Source organism: Clavispora lusitaniae (assembly GCF_014636115.1).
Source record: "Clavispora lusitaniae strain FDAARGOS_655 chromosome Unknown tig00000105_pilon, whole genome shotgun sequence".
Taxonomy (NCBI): Eukaryota; Fungi; Ascomycota; class Pichiomycetes; order Serinales; family Metschnikowiaceae; genus Clavispora; species Clavispora lusitaniae.
Genome location: NW_027093978.1, coordinates 536,197 through 551,777, shown reverse-complemented (window position 1 = coordinate 551,777; position 15,581 = coordinate 536,197). Strand labels below are relative to the sequence as shown.

At 42.7% G+C, this 15,581-nt stretch overlaps 7 protein-coding genes across 7 annotated transcripts; 3 read left to right on the top strand and 4 right to left on the bottom strand. All coding sequences in view use genetic code 12, as the record gives it.

Annotated features, from left to right (window-relative positions):
- Positions 1 to 68: 68 nt before the first annotated feature.
- On the bottom strand, positions 69 to 1,964 carry ILV1 (threonine ammonia-lyase; the record flags this gene model as incomplete). Its single annotated transcript, XM_002615625.1, has 1 exon — positions 69 to 1,964. The coding sequence occupies one exon, from the start codon at positions 1,962 to 1,964 to the stop codon at positions 69 to 71; it is 1,896 nt and encodes a 631-aa protein (XP_002615671.1).
- A 508-nt stretch (positions 1,965 to 2,472) lies between these two features.
- Positions 2,473 to 3,906, bottom strand: FOB63_003261 (uncharacterized protein; the record flags this gene model as incomplete). Its single annotated transcript, XM_002615626.1, has 1 exon — positions 2,473 to 3,906. The coding sequence occupies one exon, from the start codon at positions 3,904 to 3,906 to the stop codon at positions 2,473 to 2,475; it is 1,434 nt and encodes a 477-aa protein (XP_002615672.1).
- A 689-nt stretch (positions 3,907 to 4,595) lies between these two features.
- On the bottom strand, positions 4,596 to 5,085 carry RPS10 (40S ribosomal protein eS10; the record flags this gene model as incomplete). Its single annotated transcript, XM_066102309.1, has 2 exons — positions 4,596 to 4,915; positions 5,034 to 5,085. The coding sequence occupies 2 exons, from the start codon at positions 5,083 to 5,085 to the stop codon at positions 4,596 to 4,598; spliced, it is 372 nt and encodes a 123-aa protein (XP_065958330.1).
- An 849-nt stretch (positions 5,086 to 5,934) lies between these two features.
- FOB63_003259 (uncharacterized protein) lies at positions 5,935 to 8,301 on the top strand (the record flags this gene model as incomplete). The annotated part of the gene is made up of 1 exon (XM_002615628.2): positions 5,935 to 8,301. One exon carries the CDS (start codon positions 5,935 to 5,937, stop codon positions 8,299 to 8,301), a length of 2,367 nt encoding a protein of 788 aa, XP_002615674.1.
- A 26-nt stretch (positions 8,302 to 8,327) lies between these two features.
- Positions 8,328 to 11,375, bottom strand: FOB63_003258 (uncharacterized protein; the record flags this gene model as incomplete). Its single annotated transcript, XM_002615629.1, has 1 exon — positions 8,328 to 11,375. One exon carries the CDS (start codon positions 11,373 to 11,375, stop codon positions 8,328 to 8,330), a length of 3,048 nt encoding a protein of 1,015 aa, XP_002615675.1.
- Positions 11,376 to 12,072: 697 nt separating this feature from the next.
- On the top strand, positions 12,073 to 13,452 carry SPR3 (septin; the record flags this gene model as incomplete). The annotated part of the gene is made up of 1 exon (XM_002615630.1): positions 12,073 to 13,452. One exon carries the CDS (start codon positions 12,073 to 12,075, stop codon positions 13,450 to 13,452), a length of 1,380 nt encoding a protein of 459 aa, XP_002615676.1.
- Positions 13,453 to 14,037: 585 nt separating this feature from the next.
- FOB63_003256 (uncharacterized protein) lies at positions 14,038 to 15,159 on the top strand (the record flags this gene model as incomplete). Its single annotated transcript, XM_002615631.1, has 1 exon — positions 14,038 to 15,159. One exon carries the CDS (start codon positions 14,038 to 14,040, stop codon positions 15,157 to 15,159), a length of 1,122 nt encoding a protein of 373 aa, XP_002615677.1.
- Positions 15,160 to 15,581: the final 422 nt, after the last annotated feature.

Sequence of the window (15,581 nt, the reverse complement as noted above, 5' to 3'; positions counted from 1 at the left end):
ATTTAATGAAACTAATCACCGCTATGAGATATGTAATGGAAGCTCAAACCTTTAAGTTGAGACCCGACTTATGATTTCAAGAATTTTTGATAGACAACGTTATCAGATTCGTCAATATATTTGTAATCCAACTGTTTCAAGAAAGTGTGGAACTCTTCATCTGAAGTTTCTTGAGGGAGAACAAACCCACACAAAACCTTACCCACATCATTACCATGATTTCTGTAATGAAATAAAGTGATGTCCCAATTGTCCTTCAAAGCTTGTAAAAATTTTGTCAAGGCACCAGGTCTTTCAGGGAATTCGAACTGGAACAACCTCTCGTTATCCGTTTTGGAGCTTCTTTCGGTCTTTCCACCAACCAAGTACCGGCCATGGGTCTTGGCCAACTCATTGTCCGAAATATCCACAACCTCATATTTATGATCCTCATTACTCATTTGGCTAATAATGGACCCCACCTCCTTGTTCTTGTTTTGAACATTGAAACTGACATAAATATTAGCCTGTTTATTGTCCGTGTATCTGTAAGAGAATTCCGTAATTGCACGAGGATGAATAATCTTTTGAAGCTTGGCAAATTCGCCAGGTCTTTCTGGAATTGTCACCACAAACGAAACTTCCTTTCCTTCACCAAGAACTGCTCTTTCACTGACAAATCTCAAGCGGTCAAAGTTCATATTGGCGCCAGATAAAATGGGAATGTAAGTTTTCTTCTTGTGATCAATTGTGTCAGCAGTTTGTTGTATGTATTTCTTCATACCAGCAACACCAAGAGCACCAGAGGGTTCAACAATGGATCTTGTATCTTCAAAAATGTCTTTGATAGCCGCACATGTTTCGTCAGTGGATACACGAACGACTTCATCTACGTACTTATGGCAAAGACGCCATGTTTCGTCACCAAGAATCTTCACTGCAGTACCATCTGCAAAAACGCCAACGCTGTCGAGACGAGCTCTCTTGCTGTCGTTCAATGAACGGTACAACGCATCTGCATCGTATGTTTCAACACCAATGATCTTCACATGGGGTGCAACCTTTTTCATATACGTGGCTATACCTGCAATCAATCCACCTCCACCGACGGGAACAAAAACGGCATCCAATTGGTCCAAAATCAACTGCCTGGTTAATTCCAAAGCAATAGTGCCCTGGCCTGCAATCACGTAAGGATGGTCAAATGGTGGGATATCTGTCAAGTTATTCAAAGCACTTAAGCGAGCACATTCTTGTTTAGCGGCGTCAAAGTCTTCTCCATACAACACCACGTGCGATCCGAGTCTTGACACATTTGTGTATTTAATCGAGGGGGTTGCGGTGGGCATAACGATGGTCGATGGAATCTTCAATTTAGCGGCAGAGAACGCCACACCTTGTGCATGATTTCCCGCAGAACAGGCTATGACACCATTCAATGGTGTCTTGGAGTGCAACTTGGCAATCATGTTGTAGGCACCACGCAACTTGAACGAAAAAACAGGTAACAAGTCTTCTCTCTTCAAAAAAATCTTAGCGTTGCACCTGTGGGATAAATTGACCGCATGCGAGAGAGGAGAGCCCGCATTATCCACCACATCGTAGACTCTAGAGGTTAAAATCAACTTCAAGTAGTCAGGTTGACCTTCACTGTCAAAATCTGATTCCAGGAGTTCAGGGTATTTTGTGGGTGATGATAACGGTCTGGAGTGGAAAACAGGCCGCACATGTAGCAGCAGAAGCCGCCATGGCTTGCTTACTTTGAGTTGGGCAAGCATAGAAGAAGTGAATGTTTTTGCAAAGACTAGGTGACTCACGTCGTGAAGGTGCGTCCGCGCCAAAATGGAGTCGCGCCAGATTGTTGCAGACTTCAATACAGTGGTCCAATATAAGACTACATTTTCTTTTATCTGATAAAGGAGTCCATAACCCACAACAACATAGAAGCGAATCGGGCAAAAAACAAAAACAACATAAAATTGCATGCCATAATTCTCAACTTTAGTAATAAATCGAAACAATTTACGAGTCGGCAGTCACTGTTGACCTCATTCCTTATGTAGTCTTAGAAAGCTCGAACAACCAAATTAAAGTTTTAAAAGTTCAAAGCTTTTCCATATTTAATTGCCCGTGGTAGTATGGAAAAGAAGCAACGCTGACGAGATTTGCAATTTTTGGTTAATTGAGCCCAAAGGTTCCGCACGCTTTCATCAGAAGAAATGAACCATCGTATGCAATTCGAGGTGAATTTAAGCCTGGGAATGATATTGATGTGCATTGAACTACTCCACGAATATTAAAAAATATAATGTACACTTAAAATTTCTCAGATATATAAAATCTATGTACCTGAAGATAGGTCCTAGGCAATATTCGAAATAAAAGGAGCCATCAGATGTCATTATTTTCGGATCTCCTAATCCCCTCCATTCCGGCTCAAATCATCATACGGGACTTAGAATTGTAGTTTGTAATTCTAGGAGACAGCACTCGTCACATGGACAAACTGCTGATTTCGAACAAAAAATCCAGATACTCGATGGTGGCTACACCAGACTGGTCATTATCATACTTCTTGAAGATGTCAGTAAGGCGGCGAAGATAAACCAACAACTCGATAAATGCGTCAAACTTGAGCTTGCCAACAATTTGGGTGTCGTATGGAGACTGCTCCTTATTTGCAAACTTTTGGAAAAGATGAAGAACTAGGTCGACGTTGAGCTTATACCCGATCTGTTCAATAATCTGTTGCAACTCACCAAAAGAAATATCACCAGATTTATTTTGATCAGCAGCAACAAACAATTTCTTGTACGCTGTGAGGTGTTTCCAAAGGCTTATAAATTGTTCGAAATTTAACGACGACGAATGGTTAGTGGTGAATAGATTGATCATCAAACGCACAGTCAGATCCTGGAATTTCGTGTTGTCGAAGTTGGACAAGGCTTGCGAGAGCTCATGCACGGATATTTTCCCAGACCGATTTAAATCCACTTTATCGAACACCACACGCAACTCCATCTCAAGTTTCTTTTTGCTACTAAGAGGCTTCTCCGAAGGTACTCTTTTGCCCAGACGACCCAGAGATGAAGCAGGTTGGGAAACCGGCATATGTCCAGATGCAGATTGAGGCTGTCCATGACCAGAAGAGGCCATGGGCTGTCCCTGGTGGCTAGAGATCAGGTGCTGCTCCATAGACTGGACCATAGACAGAGGTATCGACAGTCCTGTTGGTTGAGGTATCTGATGGGCTGCTGGGTGCGGTACTTGATGAGCTGTTGGCTGTGGTACTTGGTGGGCTGCTGATGCATGCGTTGGAGGAGGCGAAGCGGGCACATAATGATGGCTGCTGGACGATGGCGCACTAGTGGTATATTGTGGGGCATATTCTTGGCCGTACAGTGTGGCTTGGTATTGTCTCTGCTGGTAGCGGCCAGACAGGTTCGGAGCTTGCAGAGGTTGGCCAGTCTGATACAGGTTTTGGTACTGGGGTTGGTACAGAGTCGGAGCCGGCGCCGCTTGCGGTTCTCTATGACTCTGGTCGTGGCCATAAGGTGCATATTGTTGTTGAGAAGCGGAGGAGGTATGTGACGGCTGAGGTTGTTGGTAAGTCTGAGGTTGTGCCTGTGGCGGCTGATGAGGCTGATGTGGAGCGTGGGGTGGCTGGGAATGTTGATGCTGTGGAAGCTGCTGATGCAGCTGGCCCAGGGACAGGGGCTGGAAACGTGGCGGCGTCGCGTAGGACATGTTCAGGTATTTTTGGTGGGGCAGCAGTGGCTGGCTTTGTTGATATGGGCGAGGGGGATGGTAGGGCTGCGAAGGCTGCAGTTGCTGGGGTGGTGCACGGCGGTGTTGGTTATCAATGTTATATACGCTCTGTTGCGGCGTCGGATACAGAGGTAAGTCGTCGGGTCTCATGGCGGGCATGATGTAGATATATGGAGGGAAGTTAGGCTGAGACAGATATCCTCGGGTCCGGTGCAGTACCGTCACTCGGGTATGGGCTTGTGGCTAGGCCGAGGCGTGGATGCAAAATGGGGCGCGCGCGGAAAAACGAATAGAGGCTAGTGCAAAGAGACGCCGAATGAATTTAGCAAATATGACACAATCGAGAAACCGGGCACTTACATGTTGGCTGGGCAGAAACCGCACTACTTTCTAAGCGTTCAGATGTGCTACGTCGGAGAGCCATTGGATGTCTTTGTTTTCAACTACGTGTGACTCTGAGCCATAAATGCATGACTAACGTGGCTATGGACCCTGTTGCTGGAAGTTTTAAGTATAGGTGCGCACAGCCCTGATGGTCGAACAAAGGTGGGCAGAATAGAGCCAACAGTGCAGGTGCCGCGCTGCCACAATACACAACTTCAACATAATGGCAGTCGCTAGAGCAAATGAGTAGACAACGGAAAAGGCAAATAATACTGTGATACCATGGCTGTGCTAAATATTCTAAGAATACTTCCAACAGTTCTACCCTGAAACTACTACAACAGAGCTCGCTACTCATCACCTGACCAGTGCTCACAAAGACAAACTTGGTTCTTTGATTAAAGAATGGTAGCGTATACAAAGCGTATGGACAAATTAAACTATCGTGATGAAGCGGAGACAGTTTAATCTCTGGCTCTTCTTCTGTAAGAGTCACCACCAAATCTCTTTTGAGGACCTCTGGCAGAGACTGGTCTTGGTCTGGAAGCTGGGGCACCCTTCAATCTGGTCATTGGCAAGATTCCCTCTGGGATGTTCAACTCGGATCTGAGGTACTCGACACCTTCGTCAGTCAAGGTGTAGTAGTAGTATTGCCAAGAGAATTGAGTCTTAACGAAACCCTTGGAAGTCAAAGATTGCAAAGCCTTGATGACGTACAAGTTTCTGGTGTCAATCTCCTCATGCTTTGGTTGGTCGAAGTCCTTCTTAGCAACAACAACACCCTCTGCGATAGTTAGTATTTCACTTTTCAAAGCAATTTCATATCCGGGACAATATCCTTGAAGCACAGTGTTGAAGCATATTTCCAGATGGTTTGAATGGGATATTTGGGTTTTACATACCTTGGAAGAGGTATTGGTGGATCTTTTTTCTGTCTTCCTTTGGAATCAACATGGTGAATTATTTCTATTGACGTCGAACAGTTAACTAGAAGTAAAAAAATACAAAATTTTCAGCTTCTACCTCTGAAAGTTTTTTCGCGGGCCTGATGCATATGCAGGCTCTCAGGCTCCCTTTTCGGCACCCTTGTATAGAGGGGAAGGTACGGGTGCATATCCTTTACAAAGTGAGTGCTACATGAATGCACGTGTGTGTACATTATTCTAGGGCTTGCGCCCTGGTGCACGGTTAGCGCGATAAGGCTATGTCAATTGACTTGTCTAATCGAAGAGAATGGTCACCTGTCTCATCCCCATGACGATTCATTGTCGAAATTGCGCGACAAATGAGAGACTAACAGTATACTTAAGCGTTATAATCAATTAATTAGCGGCATACTGCGACAGTATCTTTTATTCGAACCGGTACCGTGCTTGTATGCAAATTCTTTGGACGGTACTGAATAGATTTGTAGAGGTCTAGGCCCCTGAGTTTCGTTCTTCAATTCTTCCTTGAAGCAGTTCGCGGGTTTGTACTATTTATGTGACAGGGAATGAATATAGAGCAAAGTAGGCACGCGTGGGTTCATGAAGACTCCTTCAACAATGCCAGTAAAATAAGGGGCGAGAGAAATCAATACAACACAAATGTACACTTCTAGGAATATCTCGATTGTATACTTCTTGATTGCTTACAGTTTGGATTTTTGCTCCCTCGAACATCTTCGATCAATCTGTGTCTGCTGGTTATTAAATGCGACAACCAAATATAGTAATCACCGAACGGCTCATATACAAGTCGCACACCTGAGTAGATCGCAAGCCATCATCATACAGAAATTAATTTACACTAGTGTCGTCTCCTATGAGATCCCTAATAAAAGCACATCGGCGAAGTGACTCTTCCGCTTCCGATATTGCTTCTTCAACAGATACATTCACCAAACCGACAAACTCAAAGAGTACTCCATTGTCTTCCCCTATGATGTTGCAGCACCCCACACATTTAACTCCACCCCATGGAATCCCCAACAGTCTGCCTTCATCAATGAGCTCGCCAAAGAAACTCCTAACGCCGATTAAACGCATGTTTGGTCATCATTCCAAATCCAATACCAATATTGCCAGCGCCAACGAATCATTGAACTCAGTGGTATTTGGAGAATTCGTTCCACCACAGGGACGCAAAACGATTGTTCGGAGCCCCAACTCGTTTCTGAATCTCTCTGACGTGAGAAGCGAAAGCTATTCATCCACAGGAATTCCCAGATCAAGCGCTCCTACTACTGGAAAGCGAAATTCAACTACTGACATTAGTCCCCCAAAGTGGATATCGATCAACAATTTGTCTGACAGCTCTTTCGAGCTGCAAAAAAAGCCCCGAGAAAAGGGTATGTGTATTCTTGCTGAAAGTATTGACGGGTCGAAGCTCGCATCTACAGCTTCTAACATCTCCATTGCGAACTCCGAAAACAATTTTGTCGCCAGACCAGTTTTGTCCCAAGACTTCTTGGCAGACCTTTCTACAAAAGGTGAATCAGACTTCAAGGATGAGAATGGATCAGAAAACTCTGATGCCTCCTCTCAGTTTTCTTTTGTTAAAGACATTCATGGTGGTAGAAACACTTCTGTAAAGTATTATAAAACGAAAAAGTCAAAGGCGAAGGGCCACGACTTGGACAGAAAAAATGTCTTCAATGTTGATGATTTTGGATACGAAGAGGGTGCCTTGTCCGACTACGATTTCGAAAACAATGGCATTGAATACGACGAACAAGAGGAGTATGACTATTTTGACGGAAATGATAAATACGACGACTTCCTACAAGATGATCAAATTGAGGTTGGCCTAGGCTTATCAAACACTGATCCTAATTCTGCTGGCAGAGACCTTGATTACTCCGTTGACCTTAATCCAATCGAGCTGGATTTATCTATTCATGCTGCCAGTCCTACAGAGAGCACTTACCATTCCGATCTTCTAGATACTTACTTGGATCCAGGTAAGCTGCCTCTGGCAGACAATTTGTCTCAGAACCTTCTTTCGCTTCCAGCATCATCGGATAAAACCTCCGCGACATCTCCCCTAATAAATGGTGTAACATTCGGCACTGAAAACAGGTTAAGATCCACAAGGAAAAACACAAGAAACTCTTTAAAAAGCAATTCAAGTATCATGCCTCAAACAACAAAGACGGAAGATCTAGAAAGTGCGTCAGTTTTTCTGAGCGAATCAAAATCTGAAGGAAACTCTGCTACGAACAGACAGTCCATTGCGAATATGATGGATTTGCTAAGTAATCTTGAAAGTAAGGAAGATGGAAACAAAATTGCGGAGATGAACGAGGTGTCATTGCAAAGCTTTCAGAAGATTCTCAAGAACATTAATGAGAATGAACTGGCTGGAGAACGTAATAGCTCAATCAGAAAGCTGATTATCAATATGATGGACACTTTGAGCCATCTTGAGGAATCATCTGGGCTCAAGGACTCATCTGGGCTCAAGGAATCATCTGGACTTAAAGAATCTACTTCAGAGCCCTCAAAGTCGTCCAGAGCTTCAGTTATTGACATGATGAATAATCTTGCCCTTCTAGAGACATCCATGGCAACAGCAAATTTTCCCAGTGCTCCTAAGGATAAGTCTACTGTACACGATTCACAAAAAGATCATGTTACTGAACCGGAAATTTCAGCGAACATCAAGAAATCAAGCAATGGGAAAAGGTATTCATGGTTCTACAATAGCGAGGGTATTAGAGAGGAAGATAAGAGTAATTATGCATTCGAAGAAGATCTTCTAGATGAGGTAAACTTGCTCCCGGAGGATGGAGACATTGAAGATTGTGAGAAAGACTCTAATCAGTTGCCTGAATTTTTCCGATCAAATTCCTACAACAAAAAACCACAAAAAGTATTGATGGATAATAGTCTTCAAAAAAATAAGATTGAAACACCATTGAAAACTGTTACGTTTTATCACAAAGGCAATAGTAGCTCTTGTGAATCGTCGAAAACGTGGAATTTGAGTAGAGGTGCTTCATTCAAGTCTACGACTTCTGCAACATCGATCACCGAGGATGACTGTGCGGAAAATAATACCATTGACCAAAAGAAAAGCTCTATTGGTATGCATCTCAACACAAACCTAAACGATAATAGTAACGAATCTATCGGTTTTCGGTCTTTCAACCTTGAACCGATCAGAGAGTTTAACAGCCCTATTTTATAACGTTGTGCATTAAAATATGTATTTTATCAACGGCGAAGACTTGCAGTGTCTCGCTGGTTAATGAACGAATTAAAATCGTATTTTGCATTTGAGGAGTAGTCAAAATAGTTCACCTCCCTTCTGGATGGTAATGAGCTATTCTTCGATGGGCTTACCAGATTGGGAATAGTTTTGTCCAACTTGTTAATACCTCTTGCGTGCGAAGCGCCTGTAAAGGTAGAGACTTCTTTCTTCGAAAACATGGCAGATGTTGGATATGGTCGCGTATTTTGGATAGCCGGGATTCTTTTTATCTGGAAATTGGACTCTGATCCGGCCCAACTTGATGCTTCGCTTGATTCAGAGGCATAAGAACGCGTTGAAAACGATCTGTACGGTTCACGGGCTTCCCAGTGACCCATATACCTAGAATAAATGCTCAGTAAATCATCCCTTTCTGTTGATGCATCTTCATCTTCATCGACTAAAACAACCTCAACATTTTGTCCATCCTTTGTCTTTTCAATCACAGACTTGTATGATAAGGTCGAATCTTGTCTCTTTATCATACATAAGTCGTATCCCTCTTTAGTTAAATCTATGGTGATGCTTCCGGTCTCAGTTGGTGCCGTGGAAAGTGTCTCTCCCGCAGTGTTGCTTGAATGGTAACTTGATGCAAGCTCTGAGTCCGTAAGAGGATACGATCTTCTATTTTCTTTTGCTGATCTTGAAGTCATTCTTTCAGGTAGGTAGTAACCATCGAATCCACCCGTAGCGGAACGCTGGGACTTAATGGGTGGAGCGAAAGTACTCTTGAAATCAACAGCATATTTCACCTTAGCTGGTGGCTCTGCCACCACGATTCGGAGAGAAGTATCTTCAAGTGGATCTTCTACTCGAAGATCTGCTTCCTCATTAACATCTTTATTTCTTGAAATTTCCTCGCATTTATCCGTGCTTGAAGGCCTGGAAAGCTCAACATCGGCCACAGACTTTGGCCTTTGTTTTCCACGTGTTATTTCCTCTTTTTCAAAAGATGCCAAATCTATACTATGCACTGAACGATGACGAGTATGTATGACTGGAGACACAGATGTCACACTGGGAGGGGCTGGCTTAGTTATCAACGCTTTTTTCTCTGGAAGCTTTTGTTGACTTCTGCAGTTTAGTTTCGTGAATTGCGAATTGAATGAACCATCAGTATCTGAATCTGTTGAAAGATTATCATACATGGAGTTGAAATACTCCCTTGCTGCTTTGCTTGGGTATCCAATTGGTTCCAATGGTGGTTCAACGGAATCCTTGCGGGATTCATTCATAAGATAATGCTGTGATGCATTTTCCAAGTCAGGAATTTTGATCTGGCCGGTAGGAGATATGAGGGTGTATGATGCACTTGAATTAATTTTTGGGGTCCTTTGTTTAGCTTCCTTACTATTTGTGATGTTGCTGAGATTATTAGGAAAGCTAAACCGTTTTCCGTCTCCGTTGTTGTATTCAACACTTCCAGAGCTTTGTTGTAGTTCACTATCCTCATCCTCTATACTATCTTCCAGACTTTCTTCCTTTCCCAGTTCTATCAGCTCCCATTCTTTTCCGTCGGATAATGTTTGAGCTTTCTCATTCACAGACTTGCTTATGCAGAGAGGAGCAACTTCAATTGTTCTATCAGCCACGTCATCCCATGGAAGTTCAGGGAGGCTTTTGGAAGTACCATCGCTATTCTCTGGCAGGCTTCTGGACATGTTGGACAAAGTGTTTTTCAAGCTAAGATCGAGACTGCGCTGAAGAGAGTTCCAAGATTTTACCGAGCTAACTGTAGAGGATCCAGAAGTTTGACGCAGTGAATTGTCCCTCGCTGATGATAACTCCTGAGGTGAAGTTTCATTTAGTGAGTGTGGGACCGTTCCAAACTTGAAAGCGGCAAAATCTCCAAATGAGTTGAAAGAGCTTACTGAGGATACTTGGGACTCATCCGAAAAAGCTCGTTTGTTTTTCTCATTTTTGAGTTTATCGCCTAGATACAAATTATGACGATACGCTTGTGTTTGCGGAAGATGGTTAGGTTCTATTCCCGTAGAAGTTCTGATTGAGCGGTGCTGTTGCTGCTGTTGTTGTTGTAGCTGTTCCGGGTGCTGATTCTGCCTTTGTTGCTGCTCGGGGTGTGGTTGCTGCCTTTGTGGCTGCTTGTTGTCTTGCCTATGAATGGCGTTGGTCAAATGAACTATCCCCAAACTTCCGGTCGTTGGTTTCAGACGATCTGCATCGAGTTTCAACGCCTCCTTGGGGTTCAAGTCAGAAGTAGGATCCAGTGATGCTTTCCCATAAGGTACACTAGCCTTTACCGGCATAGCAGATGTTTCCGTAGGTGTACGCTTATCAAATACCAAGTCCGGAGGTGGTTTTCTCAGCAACTTCCTAGTGAGAGAGGGGCCACGAGCACCCAAAATGACATTATGGGGTGGTTTTGATAAACCAACGGGCATCAGTTTTGACTCTGGTATCTGAGGCAACTCTTTAGATTTGACACTGTTGGTCCTGGTGGAAGATTCCTCAATCATACTAAGTTGGTCAGCCGGCACCGTATTTGATTTTTCAACAAACTTAGCCACTTTCTTTCGACTCGCGGTAACACTGGGAGGCTTCGCCACAGCAGCAAGTTTTTCATAATCTCTGGCAATTTCAGACTCCGACTCTGACCCTGAACTTGCAGCCTCATAGTCTTGGCCAGAGAAGAATAATCTCTTGGGAGAATGCTTGGGACTTGCAGAAGGAGATGATTCCTTTTGCGGTGTTTGCGATCCCGATCCACTGAGTCTTGGAGGCAACTTCAAAGTGAATGGGATAGGAATAGCATACTCCGGTTTAGTGATATGCAAGCGTCTGGCGATAGGAGAACGAGACAATTGGACGAGCTGCTCATGTGTTAAGGGAGAGCTTGCGATTGAAGTGACATCTGAGCTGAATGAATCCAAACATGGCGACAATGGCCTTCTGTTTTTTATTGGGGATGAAGACCGGGCTCTGGGAGATGGAGAGAGACGACATTCTCTGGCTTCCTCTTCAGCCGACTTCATCCTGCGGAGAGTCGTCATTCTTCCTTTCTATTTGGAGAAGTAAAAGCGAGAGAAGGTATCGGGGAAAATGATGCTTCGTAAATTAGAATTCGCTGGCGGCCACGACTTAGATAGACTTATGCATTGTGTGTTTATCATTCACCTCGAATAGGAAATGTCATTGAATTAGTAGGTGCGCATGGCTTCGCACGAAATTGTGTGAAAAATAGAACCTGGCTTACTAAAACAAAAACAAATGCATGAAAAGACAATATCATTCCATTCTGTCGTAAATATGGCATTTCTGTTGATGTGGCTTTTCCCTTTGTTATATTATTCTATACAAAGCCTTTCCTTTCTCTTCCTTTCAAGCTCTTCACCTACTGCATGTATTGATGAAAACATGCATTTACATTTTTGACCAATTTTACCGAGCGCGCTTAAAAAAGCCAATTATTGATGAAAGGAATCACCAATCGACACACATCAAAAATTACGAAATGACCTGAAAAAAAATACACTAAGAGTAAAAGCCATACATAGACTAAAGTATATTATAAGAAAATGACTGGAAATATCTTTCAAAGCCTGGCTAGCTTTCAATACGTTTTTCTCAATATGGCGATTTTTGAATTTTTTTTTTTTTTTGGGGCTTATCAAGGCTATATATCGCATTTAGATTTTGCAACCTGATCACAAAAACGGAAAGACAATCATCTGAACAGAGCACACTACCATGACCAATCCCGCCACTTTCCCCCAAAAAGCTGCCTCGAGTCCTCAGAAATTGAAAATGAAAATTGTAAATGATCATTCCAAGATGATGGGAAAAGCGCCAGCACCTGAGATAACTTCTCTTGGTTTGAATTGCTTGTCCACACAGAGAGAGCAAATTTCTAGAAGAAAAGGGGGAAAATTCAGTATGATACTTGCTGGATGCAGTGGAACAGGAAAAACAACATTCTTAAACACTTTATTTGGAGTCGAATTAGATGATAAGTCTGAAATCCCCACGCCATTTGTGGTGAGAGAGAGGAAATACGAGTTAACTCAAGATAACTTTGTTTTCCAATTAACAGCTGTGGACTTGCCTGGATTCGGAATAAAAATGGATAACCAATATAGTTGGCTTCCTTTAGTCAAATACATCGACCATCATTTCATGTCCTATTTATTACAGGAGGAGCAACCAGACAGATCTCAACTTGTGGATAATAGAGTCCATGTATGCCTTTACTTTCTTCCTCCCTCAAATACTCAATTGACTCCTTTAGATATCGAAGCAATGAAGGAGCTATCCCAAAGGGTAAACTTAATCCCATTGATTGCCCGCAGTGACACATTGAACAGAGAAGAGTTGACCAACTTCAAGAAGATAGTCAACAATACATTAAATGCATATAACATCAAGGTATGCCAATTCGTCAGCGACAACTATGTTTGGGAAAAAATCAAGTCTTTTGTCCCTTACGCTGTTATCGGATCAAATACCTTGGGACAGCAAACAGAAGGTACTGTCGTTAGGGTAAGAAAGTACCACTGGGGAACTGCAGAAATTGAGAATCCAGAACACTGTGATTTCGTTTATCTCAGGGAAGTTTTGATGTCGGAACATATTCTTGATTTAATGACTGCTATGGAAAGTCATTATGCACAGTATCGTACCAGGTGCTTGCAAGGTAGGCTAACAAAGGCAATAAGAGACGAGCATCATTTGTCCCACATTGACAGCGAATGCAGCGGATTGCAAGCATATTTGCTATACAAAAGAAGCGCTGCCCCGCAAACACTGGAACTCATTGAGGGTAGCTTCGAAGAAGAACAAATGAAAAAAGAGTCTCGTGATAGATTCGAAGACATGATTCGAAACCAAGAGGCAAAATTTAGAGAATGGAAGTCAACGCTTTTGGCCAAACAAAAATTTTACAACAAAGATTTGGAAGAGGCTTTCCTGATGATCAAAAGTTTACAGAGCGACATTCTACGTGCGGGTCCTAGAGGAGTCGAGTGCTTGAAGCAAATAGAAATAGAGATGACATCTCTTTTCGGAAAGCTCCATAATGCTAGTGATACCGGCTCCTACGAGTGTGATGCCATGCTGTCTCTCAATAAGTAATTTAGCATTCTTGATTTGATGATAGCCCTAAGTTGATAGTAGACCCGTGCACCACACCAAAGTACTTAAGGCTGCGTAAAAAACATTTTTTTCTTACCCTTTCAACCACTTTGGTTCTCCACAAGTTGGAAGGTATGTCCCATTAACAGGAATCCTTGGCGTCAAATCATCAGGATGAATTATTTCTATCATATGTTTTTTCTGGCATCTCTAATGTTAGAGCTTTTCCGCTCGATGAATACAACCTTGACAATTATCTGATAGCTTCATGAAGTCCATGTTTTAGTAACAGATTTCAGAAGCAGTTGATTTGACCTAAGACGTGATACCTATTGATAGTACAAAACTAACTTCTTTAGTACTCTCGTATGTCAAGTATCTAATAAAAATCGCTGGCCGAATTAAGAAGATCTGTAGTTAAAATGTGTCACCGTACTTACCAGAGTAAAGTGACAAGAGTAAGTTGAGATAAAGGCTGCTTGAAGACTTTTCTCTCGCTGCCTTGTACCAAAAAGACCCGTGCACCAAGAATTGTCTAGAGATGTGAGAAGTGTCTAAGTGTTTCATCGTACATGTGGAGATCTTATGGCAACTGAACTACCGAATCCAACTGATAAAGAATTGTACATGGAAAATGCACACGGATCGTCATATGGTGGATCTTCTGTTGGAAGTATGTTGCTAATGGAAGATACCGACGGATTAGAGCACGAGCCATTAGTTGATACAGGCGATTCGTTTGAAGCAAACCAAACCCCTAAATCTGATGCAAAAGTCTCAAACTCAAGGTCTCTAAATTTTATATTAGATACTTCTGCCTTGCTTCAAGGCATGGGGAATGTTAAACGCTGGTTTGACGCAAAGTACTCAACTGCACAACTCTTGAAGAATCAAGGGAAAGCCGCTGAGAATCTTTCGATAAACTGTTACATCCCAGCAAATACATTGTACGAGTTGCAAGATATCAGGAGAAATTCAAGTATTCAAGGTCCAAATGCGAAGTGGGCACTTTCCTTTCTTGATCAGATTCTTGATTCCGATGCCACGAACAACGAAATGTCAAATGAAGTTGCGCCTGAGAAGAACTTGCTTTCTTACAACGTGGAGCTTGAGTCTCGCACACGTTCTTTTCCTACGTGGAATACAGCCTTGAAATACACAATGCATAAAGAAAATGTTGATGATTTGGATATGGGAACAAAGTTCTTGATCCGATCATGCGTTTTCAAAGCTTTCATTGAGAGAAAAAGCAGTGAACGCTGGTATGTTATTACGGAGGATGTCTCTAGAAGGAAAGTTGGTTTATTTGGGGTCGATTGTTTGAATGTTAATGAAGCAGAGTTACTTCTCTTCTGTGCCCACGACATTACTGAATCCCAGTTAAAAGCTCCAGGGTCCGAATTCAACTTTGAACATGACATGTACGAGAGCAAACCTATTCTTACCCGTATAGACACGTCTCTTTATGATTACAAACCATTGGGACTAAAGAAAGGGAAACAACTGCGGCGAGCTAAAGAAATTACAGGGAACGTGTCTAAAGTGGAGGGCATAATAAAGGAAGACTTTAACATGGTAAATTACGCCCCGCGCCCAGAAGGCAAAGTGTGGATGCCATCAGAACCTAGTAAACCAAAAAAGAAGAAAAACAGGAGAAGAAAAAAGCCACAACAAGGGTCCGGAGAGTCTGCTCAGAATAAATCATAAATTCACGAGCACGTGTGCAACTCCTTCTGCTCATTTGCTGTGTATCACCGTCAGTAAACTAGCGGAACTATTTTCATGAAATTTCCTTATGTGCAACATTTTGAAATAGAATGCCCAACGAGAAACCGTCCAAGTAATGATTTTTAGGTCGACCATTTCAGCTGCTCCGGCCATATGGATACTCGACCCAGGATGAAGACTGATATGCTCTACCGTGTATGGGCCGAAGTTCCGACAGAGGAGCTACGACTCACCTAAAATATGCACTGTACAAAATGTGGCCTCCCAATATAGCTGCAAGCCAGGAACCAAGAAATTCGCCTGAATATACATCACCTCTAGTATTCAGAACCTAACAACGATATTTCTCGGCTGTTTTTGTCAACTATTTGATACAAGGAGAGAATGCAGATGGGACTATC